Consider the following 19341-nt stretch of genomic DNA (forward strand, 5'->3'; position numbering starts at 1 on the left):
TCGCTGCCAAATGTAATAAGACATTAAAATGCATGCAATATAACAGCACATTAACAAAAGGAGTCTCACCAGGATACTTTTGGTGCTTTCATTACAAAGGATTTTAAGACATTTCAAGTTGTAAGTGATTCTATTTCATTGTCGTAAAATGCAAACCAATGCTTGACACAGTGAAATCACATGCTTTATAACTTTGAATGCAGAATTCCTTTAAAGGAATACTGTCATACTGTCTGTCTGAATATATTCACCCTTTGTCTGAAACCTTCCGTTATATATTCTAATGAGCCTGCATGTGACATAGGAAGGGGAGTCAAATGTTTTCTTACGTAGGCAGACTACTCAAAACTGAGTGTGTTGTCTTATTTCACGGTTTGTGGGTTGGCAGGCACTCCTGATACCTAAATGTGCACAAGCATTACAAAATAAGGGAGATTTTAATAAAGATGGATGGATGTGTATGTCCCCTTTAAGACAGCGGTATTGAGCCCTGTAGATAGATATTGTGTTTGATTGAGTGTTTGGTTTTGGCAACATACTGTCAATGGAGTCATAAGTGAGCTTTAGATTAATTGAGTGTTTGAGCTCAGTCCTCTGTTCATTATCTCTATCAGGAGGAATGTGTTGATGACGATAGTTACTCTGTAATTATGTGTTGACCCATCATTTAAATCACACTAACTCCTGACAGGAAGATAGCTGCCATATGGCTGTGTTAGATAAAGCCAGGGCCGACTGTCCAAACAAATGCACATATTCTCACACACACACACACACACACACACACACACACACACACACACACACACACACACACACACACACACACACAGTTGAAGGTCCTGAGAGGTGTGACGGGTGTGTCCACGTATACAGACACCAACGCAAATACTGTGACACTCACGCAGACAAAAAACATTAATGTTGCAGGGTCTTTTATGCTACTCGACTCTGAAGTTTCTCAAATGAACTGCTTTGCATAAATTAGCATTTGCAAAATAAATGTAATGTTTCGCACTGTAAAATGATGCCGATGAATGATGCATGAGGATATGCAAATGAGCGCCATCCAGTTGGCAGCTGAAGTTGCTGGTTTCAGATTCACATCCCTCAGCCCTCTCCCTCCCCTCTGTCTCTCTCTCTCTCTCTCTCTCTCTCTCTCTCTCTCTCTCTCTCTCTCTCTCTCTCTCTCTGCCCCCTCTCTGGAGGTGGGGGGCATGTGTGCATGCATGGACCTAAAGAACGTGTGTCGGTGCTCCCATCCCACTGGCGTCCCTCACTCCTACGGAGTATTTTTTTTAATTGACAAGGAAAACTTGTAGTTGTTCACACAAACTTAAAACTTGTCAGTGCAATGCAAATCAGTATCCAGCAGGCATTTGTAGAAGTGTACTTCTTCCAGTCTCCTCAACTCTTCCCAACTCGCTTACAAAAGCCCGCTGAAGCGTATCCCAAAGGCCGCAGGGGCTTTCAACAGTATAATGTGTGGAAAAAGACTTCAATTATATGCACAGTCATTTCAGCATGGATAGCACCAGGCTGGCAAATTAGTGAGTGGCAATCTGAGAATGGTGTCCAAGATGAGGGGTGAAAGGTTGCATTTTAAAACCAGTTATGTTTGTATTGTATGTATGTTTGTGGTTTATGTGCTGTCACTGCTCAGCTTTGAACATGTGCTATAGACTACATGCAGTTAGGACAGTCAGAAATCTTGGACTTTTTCATCTAGTTTTGCAGCAAATTTCATAAACTTTAATGTGGGAGAAAATCCCTGAACTTTCAAATAGAAATGGCAACAGAGACAATCTGTCTGGAGTGCTTCATTTAGCTGTAGGCAGCTGCAATGTAGCTTGTTGTATAATTTAATTGTCTGCAAATGTTCCCTGTAATTCTCAGTTATTACTTGGTTTCCAGTTACAAATACCAGAGTGATTTGTCCATGTATCTCTGACTCTGAGGAGTTAAACCCTCAGCCCTTCACACTCCCACATCACAGGTATCACTCTCCAACAGATCCTATTCTTCATTCTAAAATGAGATATGCATCCACTTAAATGGGATACCTCGTGAAAGAAATATCACAAAATTGGAACAAATGATGACACTTTGTTTTATAATGATAGCTGCAGCCCAGTGGTGACACACAGTAGAGCATTTATACTTTATAAAGAGATGAGCTTAAGTTCATTCTTTATCTTCTGAAACTTCACAATTCAGTGCAAAAGTCCAAGACACCTTCTGCTACGTCACGTGATGACTCATCTATAGCTGATTGGAAGAACATCGTTTTTAATGTGTAGACAAATTAGCTGTATGTTATTGATGTTCAACACATCATTTTACCTTAAAAGCTATAAATCGAGACCTCCAGGATTCAGGGAAGCTGTACGCTGAATAGTTAGGGGTTATAGTTTGTCATTGTTAGCATAACTGGCCAAGCATATAGCTGTTATAAATGAACAAAATGTCATGATTATATTTAAAAAGAACAGAAAAAAAGTCAACCTCATGCCGGCACCAGAGGAAAGGTTCTAAACACAGTTAGAAGGGTTCATCCTCTGCGGTACAACAATATCAATTTCATGGTAATCCGTCCGATAGAACAAAATGGTGGACCGGACGACTTTGTCATTCCTCCAGCCGCACCGCTAGCATGGCCAAAAACAATTACCAAGTTAGCTCACGTTTTTTACATATATTACATACAATGAGTTATTAATTAGGGTTAAGAAACATATTTGGCAGATTGCCATGAAATGCAGCACAGATATTCATGGTGTGTTCAACGGAAGAATCCTAATAACGTTGGTCATTCCCTGGCGTTTCATCTCGCGCCATAATCAGGTCAAAATGTTTATTTTGTCCAAGATTGGTTTATTACCAAATACATAAAGCTGCATTTTTTTGTTTAGTGCTTAATAGTAAATGTGAGCATGATAGCACAGATGGAACAAACATAAACACACACAAACATATTTAGACAATATTCTTTTTTTTAAACGATACTACCCTCCCTAACTCCTGTCACCCTCTCTCCCGCCTCTTTCCAGATTAGCATAGAAATGTGATAATATAGTGAAGTGTAATGCCAGGATTCATGGGGCTTTTCTAATGTGCACACTTTGAATCAGTCATTGCTTTGCAGTGCTTCCTAAAAACCCTCAAAGAAATGTCTCTTCATCCCAGTTCATGCACGCATGCGTCATACTCACCATAGAGACCTCCACACACACATACATGCACACATATACTGTACACACACACTCTAAGTGATTCCCTCCAGACATGATTAACCTATCTATCTTCATTATGCTTCATAACACAGATAACTTGAAGCACACTCTTCATGTGCAGAAAGCTGTATTCTCCTGTGGGCACGGATAAAAGATGCATGAACTGTTGTATTGCAATTAATTGTTTCTTGAGACAATGCATTGCGTTCCATTCATCCTTCATGATTGAGTTGCTCTCTGCACACACCAGGTGAGCCTACTGGCAGTTAATTACTGTGCTTAAAAAAAAAGAAAAGAAAAGTTGAGCGACTTCCTCTCATCTCTCATTTTAATTCTCGTCTCTTGTCTCTTCTCTATTCTTTGATCTTTGCAATCACCTGGTTTTCTCTCTATGTATCCAGCACGAAACCAAAGAACTGAAGAAAGAGATTGAGCTTCAATAGAATTTCCATGGCAACAGATTTCCAATCATACCTCTCCAATCACTTTACTCTGGCAGTTTGTCCAGGGAGAGCTGAATATGATCTGGTTTAGACTTTGATCTTGATCCCACTGAGCTTCTATCAATATAAAATAATACTCTATGAGCTGACCTCCATCTCCATCACTGCAATTGATTTGGATCATTTAGTTATTTTTTTTTCTCTTTCTGTTTCAAACACTGAGGCCAGACTCTAGTTTCTAGTTATTTTTTTGCGTTTGAGCTTCAGGCGTGTATAAAAGTCGGACTGATGTTTTGTTACCTGGTGTTTTTGTGAGCTTCATGGCATGAAATGGTGCAGCATTTACTGTATTTGTGTTCATCAAAGCAGAACAGCTGGGTTTTTTTGACTAACCTCCCATATCAGAGTCTCTGAAGTTGCCGGTTCGTTCCTCAGGTCATGGAGCTTGCAGCCCCTCACTCGTAACATGAACATGAACTTGCCCACAATTGAAGCTACTGACATTTACTCTTGTTGCAAACAGAGCATGTTCCTCATTCACCCCAGAGATCTATTTACAATTTACTTCCACAGCCAAGATTCCATCAGTCCTTATTTCCTTAAATCAGTTGATTTTTATTGTTGTTCTTACATTTGTTTTGTCCTCAGAGATTCCCTTCCTCATTCAGGGCAAATAATTGTATCTTCCTGACAAATATCCTGGGATCTGCACGGTTGGCATATTAAATACAAAGTAGATGATTCCTCGTTAAGTTATAGCAATTTTAAATAATTTAATTTCCCATCAGGTTGAAATAGGATGCAGAATGGATGTTCAAGTCAAAGAACAAGCTGTACGTCTTTGCATTGTGTGCAAACACAGCATGAATTATTGCCTCTCTTTAAAATTAATACGATTTCACACATCCAATAAATTAATTAATCGTCGTATTACAACTAATGATATCTCAGGGTCTTCACACCAATGCTTTCTTTAGATGTCACAAAAAGATTAAGAGCAATTAATATGGCAGCATGTCAAAGAATTACCCTGACCCACTCATGTATCTTTAATAATCATAGCAGGTAGTTCCTAATGAGACACGAGACGCTGCGCTCTTTACATGGCTAATTAGCTCATTAAACAGTTAGTCTGATATCTGTCTAATAGTGTCTTTGGTTTTTTCTTCTGCTCAGTTCAGATGTTTCTCCTGACATTTGCAGAAACCGCTGTTCATTTTAGGCTCTCAGACAAAAAACTAATAAAAGTCAGCTTAACAAGTTGTTGAATATTAAATGCGCTTTCGGTTTAAAAGTCAATTGAAGTCATTCAGTCTGAGTTTACGAGCATGACCTGACTGTGAATTTGAATTAATTTGTGGAATATAAGTATGGAAGGATGCTGTAGTTCAAATTGCTGCCTTTTTATATTTAGCCCTCAATCAAAAGGAAATCTCGATGGAATTAAAGGCTTCAGGAAGTTTCAAAGCAAAATGCTTATGGGATGGTTTGAACCGCGTCCGATGGTGGCCATGCCATGCTCATGTGGGCGACGAAATAAGAGCGTAGATTCTTATTAGTCACTTCAATAGTAAAAAGTAAAGTTACAATGAAATGCCAGTTTTTGTAGCAGTAGAAGAAGTAGAATAAAATATATAGCTGACAAAACATAAAACATCCAAAGTGTGTAAATACAAACGAGTTCAAACATTAACTTTGTCTTCATCCCACTTCCTTCTTTCTCTCCTTTCTCTCGTCTCTCTCTTTGTTCCTCTTCCTCTTGTCTGCCTCAATCCCTCCTTCACCTCTCTTCCCATCTCTCTGCAGCAGAGCCGTTGGACGGAGAAGAGTACCTGGACATTATAGGTATCATGCGAAACCAAGCGGGTCGTTATGAATGCAAGGCCAGTAACGACGTCGCCACACCTGATGTCAAATACGTCAACGTGGTCGTCAGCTGTAAGTAACCACGCATTACAGCGGTCGCTATATTCCAAAGCGAACAACACTTAATATGCTCACCACATGTCTGAAATGAAACTAGACGATACACTCACCAGATATGAGCATGTAAAAGTCAAGATTGGAATTAAATGTAGAAGACGAGAGGAATATAACGTGGCAGAGAGGGATGGCTGGAACTTGAAAGTTTGGAAGCACCCTTCAGTCTTCTCAAGATGAACACGATGAGAAAGAGAAAGATCTCTAGCTTTGATTGCACACGTCCTTGCCGCCATGGTGATTCTCAGGCACCTTCGTCATTTAAGAGACACTTAGCATTTCAAAACAAGATCACCTAATTACATCTTGTCAGGGGTCCATGTTGGATCTGCTGAGTGTAATGCATTTGTTTGATTGATGAACAGCTCATGAGACATCACAAACCGACTCCCTCCAGAGGAGTTATAGAATTCTCTTTGATCCGAACATATCACATATGGCTAGTTGCCCAGTTTGTACTTTTGCCAAGTCTGAAGTGCCTGAATGAAATAATAAAGATTTCTATATTAAACCATTTCTTAGTGTTTAATCCTAAATGGAAAACGGGCATTCATCCACATTGGACTTATTTCTGGCCGTGATGTTTGTAGAAATCATTATGTGATTAATGTAAATAAATAAATACATTTTATTTGAAGTTTTAGCACTGATTACTTTTCTAAGCCTTTTGCTTAGAGGCTTGAAGGCTTAAAAATAGAATTACATTTGACACTACAAAATGTAGCTTTTAATTCCAACACCTTTGTGGGTTTGTTGCAAGACAGACATGTGTCATTATATGAAAGGTCACACACACGCGCTTCTATCAACGACCCCATTCAGACACTCGGACATGATGAAATAACATTCATTCGCTTTTTAGGAAAAGAAATAATCTGAACATTTGAAAGAAAAATGTAAAGATTTGTGATTTTATTTTACACTGGTTTGGTTCGTGGTTTTAAGATGTAACTCATTTCAACATCGTGTGCCTCTGCAGACCCTCCAACAATAAAGAAAACCCAGAGCTCAGAGACTCCAGTGGGCCGCATGGGGACACTGCAGTGTGACGCCACCGCTGTGCCCACACCGGAATTTGAATGGTACAGAGACGAAAAAAGGTAAAACTTTTACACAATTACACAATTACTCTACACATCAATGTCACAAACAGACAGAGTGTAAACAGAGCTGCACACATGAGGCTGAGATGAAACATTTGGATCATTTCAGAGTACTTTTCCATGTACCACTGGAGGACATGCTGAAAAACAGAGACACTAGATCAAATATAACTAACACACACATTTTTAATAGCTACCGGGCTAACGGGTCGAACCAATCTAGATGTTAATGGTGTCATTACTCTAAAGCCATGTTCAATCACTATTTACTTTATAATGTTAACTTTAAAGCAAAATAGCTTTCTATTGGCACAAGCCATTTGTTTCCTTTATGACAAACAACCATTTACACTGTAAGACTTATTCACCAATAATGGCGGCACTCCTCGTGCTCTTTAGCGCCTTTATTACCTCCTGTGCTGTTTGCAGGATGGAAACATGTCAGATTACTGGAAACAAAGTATTTGAGGAAAACCTTCATAACAAATGATTTACTGGTAAATGCTTTACAACAGTTTGGGAAAATGTGCGTCTTGGTTTTTTTATTACCCGAGCTTATTATGGACCGTCCCTGTGGTTTATTTAGATGCATTCTGTATTGAAACATTCTGATTTGTGATGAGTGATGATTTAACTACAGCTATAGAATCCTGCTGGTGACATACATGTGATGATAGGTTGCAGAAATATCCTTGAATTGACTTGTCCTGACTCTCCTTGAGGCAATGAGCAAACTTTGATTTATTTTGACGCCATTACAGATAAAAACAATGAGGCAAAAAATAATGAGCTTTGCATTGATTTACTTAGGCATGACCATGACAGCTGTAAGAGGCTGTTTACTGTAGTGAGCACAATTAATGAGCAACTAATGAATAGAATTTCTTTCGACAATAAAAGATCATATTGAACAGTGTTCCTTACTGCATGAGAAGTGAGCTGTCTTCAAACAACTGGACTACACTGAGGTCCAGCCTGTGATCTTTCGATAAGCATAATTTTTTATTGGAACGTCCTGGGTCAGAAACTTTCTACATGTTAACTCCAGAGTAGTTTTCTCCTCATCTCCCAAACGTGGCATCACATGCCTACGCATGCTCCGTATCACTTTACACTTTTATAGTGGTTATAATTGATCTCTTTGATCCCTTTGTCAAATCTGCTCTCACAGTGGTCCCATTGTCACATCCCGATGTTAATTTGATGACATCATCTGTGTGGTATGACTAATCACCCACTCGATCACTCACTAGGCTGTTGTGTCCAATGTAAATTGAACATAACGGCCTGAGGCATCAGTGGATTCTGTGAGTGACCTGCTGCACGCAATTTATATACTGAAAATCTCAATAACCCCTTTCTCATACCACAAGTAATTCGACTGAAATAGAAATCAGCTTCTCTGCGCTGCACTGTCTCCCACGAAATCACACATCGTGTGACTTCACACAGATGTTCATTGGAAAGCGGACAATTTAAGTGTCATGCATGTGCCTGGAAAACACTTGAAGGGGATCAAAGTGTAATGACATTCAAAGGCAATGACAACCCAGTCCCTCCATTTCATCACTTATCATTTAATAACCCCAAATGATGTGTCCTCTGCAGCAAACCCACCACCTGAGTCAGTTTGGGAACAGAGGAGCTTGAATGAGAAATAGAAGCTAATGATAAGGAAATTGCACATGCAGAGAACATCATGATCTGCAATTTTACTCCCAACCAAACTACGGCATTAAAAGTTCACTGAAGATTGGGAGAAGTATATTGGTGGAGTGTCACAAGTGTTATCACATATATAGTCTCTAAAGTAATAGGCCTATCACACCAGTGCTTGAAAAGAAAGATTTATTGTTGTTGAAATATTTTTGCATTATCTGTTGTTTCCAACTGCCATCTATCTCGGTTGTTTTGCCCCCTTGAGGATGTTGCCTATGCGCCTGTTCACAGCCCCCTTCTCCCTCTGTTCCAGTATAAAGTGTTGCTCTTTCTCCCTGGATGGTGATGTTAATGCACCATAATAATATCATTTATCTTTGCTCGGCTAGTTCATTTCATAGTCTTTCCCCAAGAATCAATGCCAATGCGTTGAAGCCTGTTTGTATCTTATTTACCTCATCGTACAGGTCCCGTTATAATGAGTTGAACCTCATCAACACTCAGGTTATTAATGGGCACAATGAAATCTGCATGTGAACCAAGAAAGTATGTTAGTTAGTAGTTAGTAGTTGCTGCCAAGCAACAGATTTAGCACTCGAAGTTCATTTAATGGAGGAGCCTTTGTTTCAGACAGAAGCAGACAACAGTCTCTTTATACATATCCGGCAATTATTGATGTTGCCAGCTGAAATGATAGCTTTTGCTGCAGTTGATTGGTTGAAACAAATGTTCTCATTTTAAAACCAGAACCTCTTAAAATGGCTGTTAAATAAGCACTAGATGGCTACAAAGAAAAGCAATGTTCCCAGGATTATCATGTAGGCAGTGAAGAAGTCCAAACACAACACATGAAAAATGAGGAGACAAGGAAACATGTCACTTCTGATTATTTAAGGCTCAAACACGAACACTGTTCTTTGATCATTTCTACATTTTTAGAAGTAGAGTTAAGTTTTATTGAAGTTTTCTGATACGCTTTGGTACCTTATAATCCTCTAATCCCTTCTTTTAATCCAGTATTTGTACAAACAAATTAAACTGTCATGTTTCATTTTAATTACCGATACCCTTTAGATGCAGGATTTGTCTTTGCAAAGTTGATTAATTGTTTTCCTAAATCCCCCGTTATATTTTTTTTTTACATCTTTTGTTTCTTATTTTTCTTATGTGGGGAGGTAAATTAGTAATAAAAAACTATACCTATACCCCAAGTACAGTATGTTAATGTTTTATTAATAGTGTGGCAACCCCACACATTTGAAATGAAACCTTGCCTCTTGGGAAACATTGTATTCTACTCTCGGTTGGTTATGTTACCCCAAACAAATTACACAGCAGCTCTCTTGGATCAAGGCACACATTTTCTGCTCCAGTTATCTAGTGCCAAGTTTGAAAAGCATCGCTCTCACCTGCCCGAACCAAACCACACTGAAGGAGTAAACACTTCAGACCTAAAAAAAAAAACTGCTTTGCACAAGCAGGTGAACACATCCCAGAGCTCACTCCTCTCTCCGCCTGTGATTAGACAAAGCTTAAGTCACCTAAACTTTTGCATATTCATCCTCTGTCATGTGACACACACACACACACACACACACACACACACACACACAATATTCATGTGGAAAAAAACGTGGACCTCCTCGGCTGATAACTCATCCACTGAAAAATACATGAATCATTGCTTCACAGCATCTCTGACTTCACCAGGATCTGAAAGTCTCCAAGGCGCTAGATACCCAATTAGCCACAGTGGAAACTGATGCAGCTGGCCAGAAATTCATAACTGAAAAGTATTACTACCTGGCTGTAATGACCCTCCTGAATTTGGATCAAACTATGAGTCGCCTGCCCCTTCAGCCTACAAATGATTGTAAACTGTGGTAAACTTAAAAGGAAAGCTTCAAATCTGTTGGTGCACAAATAAAGCGTTGTCTATCTCCCAAAGCATCTTTGGAAAGTAGGCGGCTCGTGCTGAGCAGTAAATCATCTCACTCGTGTTTATAACGTGACAAAATTCAACCTGAGCTGTTCGCTAGCATGATAGAGAGACGTGTGTTGTTTTGTCAGCTGACACATAGCTGTCACAGACACCTAACCACTTTCAGTCATCTCTGGGTTACAAGTCTCAGCAGACCTCTCCACTTGATTTCATTTATCATCAGCCTTGAATCATAACAGGCCTGTCATTTTACCTGGCAGTGATAACCTACTTTAGATGCTCCCACACGCTACAGAATCAAATCTGTCCATCTGATGATTTGCTCTGGTCCCTCATCTCTACCGGCCCTGCGACCACAGCCCTGCGCACACACACCGCATGCCCTCAGCCAAATAGAGAGGTCAGATCATTTCAATCTAGGGTTTAATGTAACTCTGTGAGTGGCTCTGTGCACCACAAATTGATCACTGAAGATATCCACTAGAGCACTGCTGCCCTCTGCCTGCAAGGAAAGACATCAAGTTTGAAAAAAAACTTGAAATAAAGGTAGAAGTGCACGTTTTTCTGCCAGCTTCTCTGATAATGTATTCCAGTCTTTTGTGCCAGGTGAAGAAGCTGGCAGAGACACAGGCATATTTGAGAATGATCTTAAAATCAAAAGTGAGAGAAGTTACCGGCTGCAGATTTGCACGTGCCAAATGCGTTAAAGGTTCAAATGGGCCTCAAGAATGTTAAGTTGAATAGAAAGCGGAGACACACTATTGGGGCCAGAGATCCAGTTTACTGTTCTTTACACGCCAGTTTTCCGCTGCTGGGTATTTGAACTCACAGCATGTGTTCAAAGAAAAACTAAACTAAAAGTCCAACCTGCAACCTTCACTGTGAACACAGAGGAGATGTCCAGGTCAGTTTATTCCCCTGCTGCTGCGTTACAACCCTGTGCTGTAATCTTTAGTAAAAAATAGGTGTTTGGTTTCAGCTGCTGTCGTGATGTGTACTATCTGGATGTCTCAGCATGCACTGTGGGCAGGCAGACCTTTTTAATAGTGCAGTCACCTCTCACGAAGACAGACTGGAGAATGTATCTGCTGCTGGCCTTATCGTGGGAGGGGGGGTTTACTTTAAGATGAAGTGGGGACACCGCTGGTTCACATACCCTCCCTTAGCTCTCGCTCTCTCTCTTTCAGACACACACACACACACACACACACACACACACACACACAACACACACACTGCCACCGTCCCCAAGGTGTCTCCATGGGAAGGACCTCAGCACTTTATCAAGTCCTCGCTCCCCAGCGAGCCAAATTATGCTGTGCCATGATGTGCATTTTCCTTTTTATGTTAATGCTTCCTATCGGCTAAGTATGTGTCAGCACAAACTTCTTGCTTCCCCGCTCAAATTCAGATTACTACATTACCCAGACTTAAGCAGGATTAAGTTGAGGCGCCTTAAATGAACTTCACCTCATTCATGATACGAAAGGGCTCAATCAGCCCAGAACAAGCTGAATCCATTATACGCGCCATGTTATTAAAATGCTTTTATTTCGCTGCGATGGTGTAAGGAATAGTTCATCGGCGGGAGAAACAATCTGAGTCAGCAAATTGTATTGATTAATTTGTGCTGAAAGGGGTTCAAGGTTGACATAATTGATTGGCAGAAGTTTGTTGGTCATTAAGACTTCCAGAAGTGCATGGAAGGACTTCAGCAGCATACTAATCTTTCATAATGGGATAACAAGGATCCTGTTTGTTTGATGACAACAAAATACAAGCTGTTATTTCCCAAGTTGTTACATTTCTGCAAACATAAATGTCTTTGCACATAAACCAAAGGTCAAGGATTTCTTTCCGTTAAATGCAGTTTCAAACTTTTAATTAAAGAGGTTTGTTCCAAAATGAGAAATGCTCATCTCGTCTCTTGACAATCACAGCGCCTACACTGAAGAGGGTTCACGGACATGACACTGACACTGCTATTGCAAACTGATTGCCAGCATAAAAGTATGCCTGAAGCCATCTTTATGGACTATGATTATGTCGTTACTCCTTAGACCTTTACTCGCATAAAGTGCATACGGACATTTCCATTAAAATTGTTTCATGTGTTTTAGATTTGATGGTTAAGGTGTGATATTTATTTGTAAGCATAGATGTGACTGTTTCAAATGTCTTCGTCACGGCCTTAAGTGTGTAGAGATTTACAGAAATCTATTTAATATGTCAGTATGTACTAGAGATGTCACGCCGCAGTCAGAAAACAGCTGAAAACATGTCAGCCATGTTGGGAAAAGTGCCATGATGCTGAAAGGCTTACTGTAAAATCTAGTGTTAAGGGTTGTTGGCAAGTGGACCCAAACACAGAACGCAGACCAAGCTGTCGATAAAGTTTCATTGAAGGATATACTGAAGCGGGAGATGGCTAATATGAGTTAATGGCCAGAGAACGGCAGGAAGGAGAGGGGGGGGTGGAAAGTGTCCTGGAGGGGGTGGGACATGTTGTCCAATAGAGAGGACAGCTTGGCCGTCATTCTCCTGTCTCCCACCACCTCCACAGTGTCCAGAGGGCTCCCCAGGACAGAGCTGGCCTTCTTCACCAGTCTGTTCAGTCTCTTCCTGTCAGCGGCCGAGATGCTGCTGCCCCAGCAGACCACTTCATAGGAAATGTTTAGCCAGGTGTGTTGGTAGGCTGGGTCCAGGTTAATGACAGGACAGGAACCAGACTCACACACAGACACACACACACACACACACACACACACACACACACACACACACACACACACACACACAGAGAGAGGAGTGGAGAACAAGCTGTGTAATCGTATGGACATAGTGGACGTAGTCAACCACTGATTCGTGAACTGCAGATTTGAAGCCAATCTAGTGATGAGTTCTTTACAATCGGACTTCTGTTTGCACCCAGTGGAGTCGCACCCTGCTGGCCATTAGAAAGAATGCAGGTTTAAGGCACTTCAGCGTTGCCTCCACCTTTTAGACCCGGTTGTCGCCGTTTGAGGGAAACACAAGGGATGGACTGGAGCTCTGCCCTCGCTGTGTCATCTAGTTTATTCTTGAGCCAGAAGTATGATTTTCTTTTTCTGAAAATGTCAAAGTGTGTATTCTCTTTCAATAAAAAAATCTGCATATTTTATTGGTTAATTAAGCTCTAATGGAGTCCCCTGGCTCCTTTCCACGCACAGACACGGCAGACTCTATTATTTTGCCCGAAATGTCACCGACTCCCTTCTGGCCTTAAGTCCTCTGATTTTCATTAATTTGCAATTTACTTAAAATATCATCACTTCTGTCTGTCTCTCCTCTCCAGGCTGTCCAACGCCCAAGGCATCAATATCCAGATTCTTGGCACTTCCACTATTCTCATGATTGCCAATGTCACCGAAGAGGATTATGGGAACTATACATGTGTGGCCTCGAACCGACTGGGCGTCCAGAATGCCAGTCTCTTCCTCTATAGTGAGTACAATCTGTAATGCCATTTGCTACAGCTTACAGTTTCAATTCTTGAAATACACAACACATTTTATCGTGACACCTTTATGGATTTTATAAGTAGCCTATTGAGCATGAAATATTATAGTATAGTACTTAAGTTAAGTAAGTCGCTTTGGACAAAAGCGTCAGCTGAATGAACTGTAATTTGAATCATTGTGAGTTTCAAGGTGAGCTTGAATGACTTGTTAATTATATTAACCTACTTCCCCATTGACACATTGAAAACAAGCAGAGAAGAAAGTCACTTTGGTTTCGTGTGCTTTTATTTAAGCTTCACTGCAAGAGCTGAACAATTGGAAGCTAGTATGAGAACCAAAAAAAGAAATGCCACGTGGTCATTTTTAATCATTTGGCAAACAGTGTAGGCTACTCAACTCTGCGGGAGACTCATTTAACCGCACCCCCCATTGAATTACAGGAATAGGACTGAGAGGGAAGGTGAAATCTAGTGTACGAAAGATACTGTTCATCCTTATAATGGTGGAAAATACGTCAAAATTAAAGCTTTGCTTATTGGGCACAGTGCGAGTTTGAGCCCGTTTGAAATGGTTTCCAACCCTAACAGCAGCAGCACACACAATACAGACCAATGGCCATATATTTTAAAATGTCTTGTGACTTAAAAGCTGTGAAAAGATTACATTTCAATTGGCCGCAGCATCTCCGCTACCTGCTGCAGTTTGATAATCAGCGTATGGCTACTGCTCTCCGTTAAGCGGGTGTCCCTGGCTGCCACCAAACACAGAGGTGTGGCCAAATGGAGCACAGCTTTCATAGGCAAAACATCTGCTGTGACATCACTCATTGGGATTTGACCAAAAGGGTAATATACTTGAAGGGTTGAAGCTTTAAAGATGAGTGCAACCACATGCCTATCCTACAGTGCAATGTTAATGTTCTCCTTTAAAGAAGGAAATACAAAAAGACAAAAGCAAATCCACTGCAAACACTGCAAATCCAGATATCACAACCAAATACAGAACACACACAACGGTTCTGTGCAATATTTCTGTACTTGGTTGTGCTTCCTGTTTTTGCAGAGAGTTTCGTCCTTTGCTTATGTTTTGTCTATTTGCATGTTTTCAAAAGTTGCAGTGCATTGAGCTCTCATGGCCACCTTATGTTTCTTCAGTTAAGGCCTCTTCTGTGCTCTGAATCATGAATTGACCTTCCATCACATCAAAGGAAGCAATAGCACAACATGACCACTAGATGTCACCAAACCCCTCTCAAAGTCCTGTAGTCCCTGTCTCACAGGAAGTGCATTTGTAAATAAATATGTACTTTATAGCACCAGAATCATTTATTTGTTTGCGATATTACTCATCTGTTAAACTCCAGAAGTCATTGTTGGTATTATCTTCTACAGGACCCCTCAGAAATATCAATATTATTTGTGTCAATGCTCTCTCTCTCTCTCTCCCTCCCCCTCTCTCTCTCTCTCTCTCTCTCTCTCTCTCTCTCTCTCTCTCTCTGTCTATCTCTCTCTCCCTCTCTCTCTGTCTCTCTCCTCTCTCCCTCTCTCTGTGCAGGACCCGGGACAGGTCGAGATATCAACGGCTCTGCCTGTGTATCTCAATCACTGTGGCTCCTGTTGGCCTGCTTCGCCTGCCTTTTCTTCAAGTGTTAATACCGCTGCCCTCCTCTTCCTCTTGTTCGCTCCCCTGGCCTTCCTTCCTCCTCCTCCTCCTCCTCCTCCTCCTCCTCTATGTCTCCAACTCACCGACATCCTTATTGCTACCTTATTACCAACTTTACCCCCCCCCCCCCCCCCCCAGACTGTTTGCATCATGATACGAAAACCTTATGTGCTCTTGAGCTATTACGAAAAACCATGGGTTAAGAGTAAAATGTTACAAGAACAACACAAAAAAAACAGTGAAATGAAGGACAGAACAAGCAAACAGTGCTCTTTTAAAGAATGTCATTGTTCTTTTTAATTTGTATGCACTTCTTTATTTCTGCTATATCTTGTCTTCGGGGTCTGGATCGGGTTCGGGATTTGTTGTATTTTTGTCTTCATGGGAAAGCAGAGGCACCCGCTCACAGGGCTGCCAACAATCATTTGTCTCGAGAAGTACTGAAGACAAAAGGTTCATTTATTCTTACTCCCATAGATGAATTATTTTAACTTAAATTGTAGATTTAACTGAGTGTTTAACCAGTGCATTAATGAGCAACATGCAAAGTACCTGCCAAATATCCATAAACTATATAGATTTGAAACTAACACACATGCAGAAATCAAAGGGAAAACACTGCAGATGGTTCTGTAATGACATTAGAGTTTGATATTAAAGTCTGTACTACCATCATCTAATGCTACTAAACTGAAACATAGAGCATTAGCCGAATGCCTCAACCAATCAACGACATCGTTTCTAGATTCAGCAGTCACTTGGGTCAGTGCTGTCGAGCCCAAAAATGGAGAATGCAGTGAATAGAATCGACTTGATCCTACTGAGCTAAACCATGCAGAGTACAAACCTGAGGAAACGAGTTTATCTTGGATACTTACATCTTCATTCAGTGGCTTTGCAAACCACTCGCCTTTATCCCAAAAGAATTTCTCTTGTCTTTTGCAGCAGAAAAAAAAGAAACACAGTAGGTTATAATGATGCGTACTGTACATAGTAAAATTTTGTATTTCTCTATGATAAGACGACTTGTTCTGCCACTGTAACAACAGGAAACAGAGAAAAATTGTTGCAGTGAATGTTGCTTGTTTGACCACCAACCAACCATCGTGTGGAGTTTGTCTCTGCTCCACTGCAGGCTGCGCCGCATTAAACTGCATACACTGTACCTCATGCAGTGTTCGCTTTTAGTTTACGAGTTTAAGGATCATTCTTCTATACTGCTGGAATTTGGATAAAAATGTATGACACCAATGAATGACTTACTTTTTAGTTTTTCTCTTTCAAAGAAGTATGCGTGTTTTAATATGAAATGATACAGAAAAAATGCATAATATATTGATATTGAGGTTATTTTTTTCTGTCTTTACCTCATTCATTTTAGTTGTGTATATATATATACTTGAATCCAATGTCCTTATACTATATGAAAAGGCTAATTTTATGTGTCCATGTTTCTGAATAGGGTAGCAATTTGTTTGAATAACTTGTAGATCTCTATGAACTGGCAACCCTGCTCTATCATGTGAACCGAAGCCAATTAGAAAAAAAATTATGTTTTTTAAAAAGCATAAAAAGAAGATAGTTTTGTGCAGTTATTATTGTACCTATCCTTGAGATGATACAAGTGCTGGCTTAAAGAGAACGGAATATTATGTTTAGCTTGTAATGCTGTACCACCAGGAATTGAGAAGCAGCAAACAAATAAATACAGAATTCTTATCCAGCTCAGTGGCCATCAAAGTCATTGTGCTGCTATTAAATACTAAATATTACCATTATATCACACGTCCTGCAGAAACGTTTGTCATCACACCTCGCCGATCACTGACTTTTATTTCTTTACGAGCAAAAAAATGGTGAAATGTATCGATATTTTGTAAAAGAAGAAGACCTTTCAAACAGTGTGATTCTTTCAGGAAACGGCTCCTGTTGTGACGAGATCAGCTGAAACTGGCGCACTATTAGCTGCCTTCTTTTGCGATTTATTTTGATCTACTGTGAGGTGACTAACAGCATACAGACTCCAGCTCCGCTGCTGGACTGGATGTGTGTTCGCGTCTCCGCTCTTCTAACAACCAAGCCGAGAAAGTACCAGTACTGTAAAACACACGTGTAATTAATGTCATCCTTGTCATACATTAAAGAAATTGTCCCCGGTGTTTTCATTGTAAATGCTTCTGAGGCCATGGCTGTGTGTCTTTGTAGTGTTGGTAATGCCATTTGATCCCTGATCTGCTTTTCATGTGGGCCAAAAGGGTAGAAGTAGAGATGTACTGAAACAGGCCACGGTTCCAATCAAAGCTGAAGCATTTAAACAGTTAAAAGAACATTGCTATCACCTCTATCAGTCAAAACATTATCTTACTATCAGATTTATCAGTCTAAGAAGTGATAAGAAAGCTGCTTTATTCTGTCATCATCTTACACGTTTCATGTGTTTTTCTACGACTGAACAGCTCTAGTGTATCCACTTTAACATGGATTAACTTGACTCCTGATGTTTTTCTACTACATTGTTACTTCTGCAGACTCTCTTACTACTGTTTAGCCTCTGGCTAACTCAAACTTGAGGATGCCGGTTTGTCAGCGACAGTAGTAAGATGTGGATGATCTGGAGGTTTGCATGAGAGGTCTGTGAGAGTGTCTATTTCTGTCTTGCTATGTGTCATGTCAAAGAAAACCTCAGGGCAGAGCAAGGCTGCTGTTGGGCAGACTCTCAGACAAACAGAAATGTCTTTTGTTTTGTTTTTGCTGGAGGAGACCCTGACAGACCACCAGAGCAGGGTCAAAGATCTCCAACGTGTGCTCTGCATTTATTTTGAACCTGCTTGGAATGCTTGACAGGTAGAGGAATATCATCTTAAAGAATGCTACAGTATTCTGTCATTCTTTAAACGTTCTCCCCATTCAGGTGATATTCATGTGGATGTCCAATGCAGGTTAAAACCATACAATAAGCACTAATGGATACTAAGACCACGTATGTAAAAGCCATGGAGCTCTGTCTTATCCATAACCCAGAAAGGAATAAGGAAGAATCACCTTCCATTGCTCATAGAGACTGACAGCCAGCCTATGGACACAGCACCAACCCCCATGTAGACAGACCTGGATGTCTACTGAAGATACAGCTATCTAGTTTACTATTGAGCATTGCCTCTAAACATCACCGTCGCTTCACTGTACAAAACTGGCTTGTGTATGTGCGCGTGTGTGTACTCTGATTCTGTTCATTATTATTAACCCACCTGAGAAGTTAGCGTGAGGCATGAGCTACATGATGAGTTGGCCAAACGGCTAACTTTCCACTTTCCGTTGAGCTATGGTTACAGTAGTAACCTTCTATTATCCTTTTCTTTTTTTTCCTCTGTGTGTATATACAGTGTGATGTTGTAAAATCAGCAAATCCATGAGATCGTGTTTATACAACTCAACAGTTAAAGATTCAAACAGCAAATGTAACTATCACGTTTGTACCTCGCTTCCCTTTGTCCTGGGACATTAAGATTCATTTATGGATAATGACACAGCAATGTCACCTTTTGGTTTCCGTTTAACCTCACTTTATTATGGCATAAGGTAATTGCAGTCAGTTTCTTTAAAAAAAAAGGTATGTAATAAAGGTATATGAGAAAATGTTCACAACACAAAATAAAGCTGTTTGAATTCAATGTTCTGTATTTGAATGTGACTTGAGATGTCGCCGCAAGAAACCTGTTTTGTTTTTTTTGGGAGAGCTTGGAACACACAGAATCTTAATGGTACAATTGTGTTTATCACCATGTAACATGCAAATAAAATAATATATGTATTGTCGTA

The 19341-nt window shown here is 40.3% G+C and overlaps 1 protein-coding gene across 3 annotated transcripts in view; it reads left to right on the forward strand.

The window, feature by feature from the left end:
- Nucleotides 1–19341, forward strand: part of lsamp (limbic system associated membrane protein) — a 365358-nt gene extending 346017 nt beyond the window's left edge. For 2 of the 3 annotated variants that reach the window (XM_029446346.1, XM_029446344.1), the window contains 4 exons: nt 5483–5614; nt 6636–6756; nt 13695–13843; nt 15415–19341. In XM_029446346.1, the coding sequence (XP_029302206.1) occupies nt 5483–5614; nt 6636–6756; nt 13695–13843; nt 15415–15512 (500 nt within the window). In that variant the 3' untranslated portion in view covers nt 15513–19341. The remainder of the gene's footprint in view (nt 1–5482; nt 5615–6635; nt 6757–13694; nt 13844–15414) is intronic. The other variant, XM_029446345.1, reaches the window with a different exon arrangement.

Source organism: Cottoperca gobio, chromosome 13 (genome assembly GCF_900634415.1).
Source record: "Cottoperca gobio chromosome 13, fCotGob3.1, whole genome shotgun sequence".
NCBI lineage: Eukaryota > Metazoa > Chordata > Actinopteri > Perciformes > Bovichtidae > Cottoperca > Cottoperca gobio.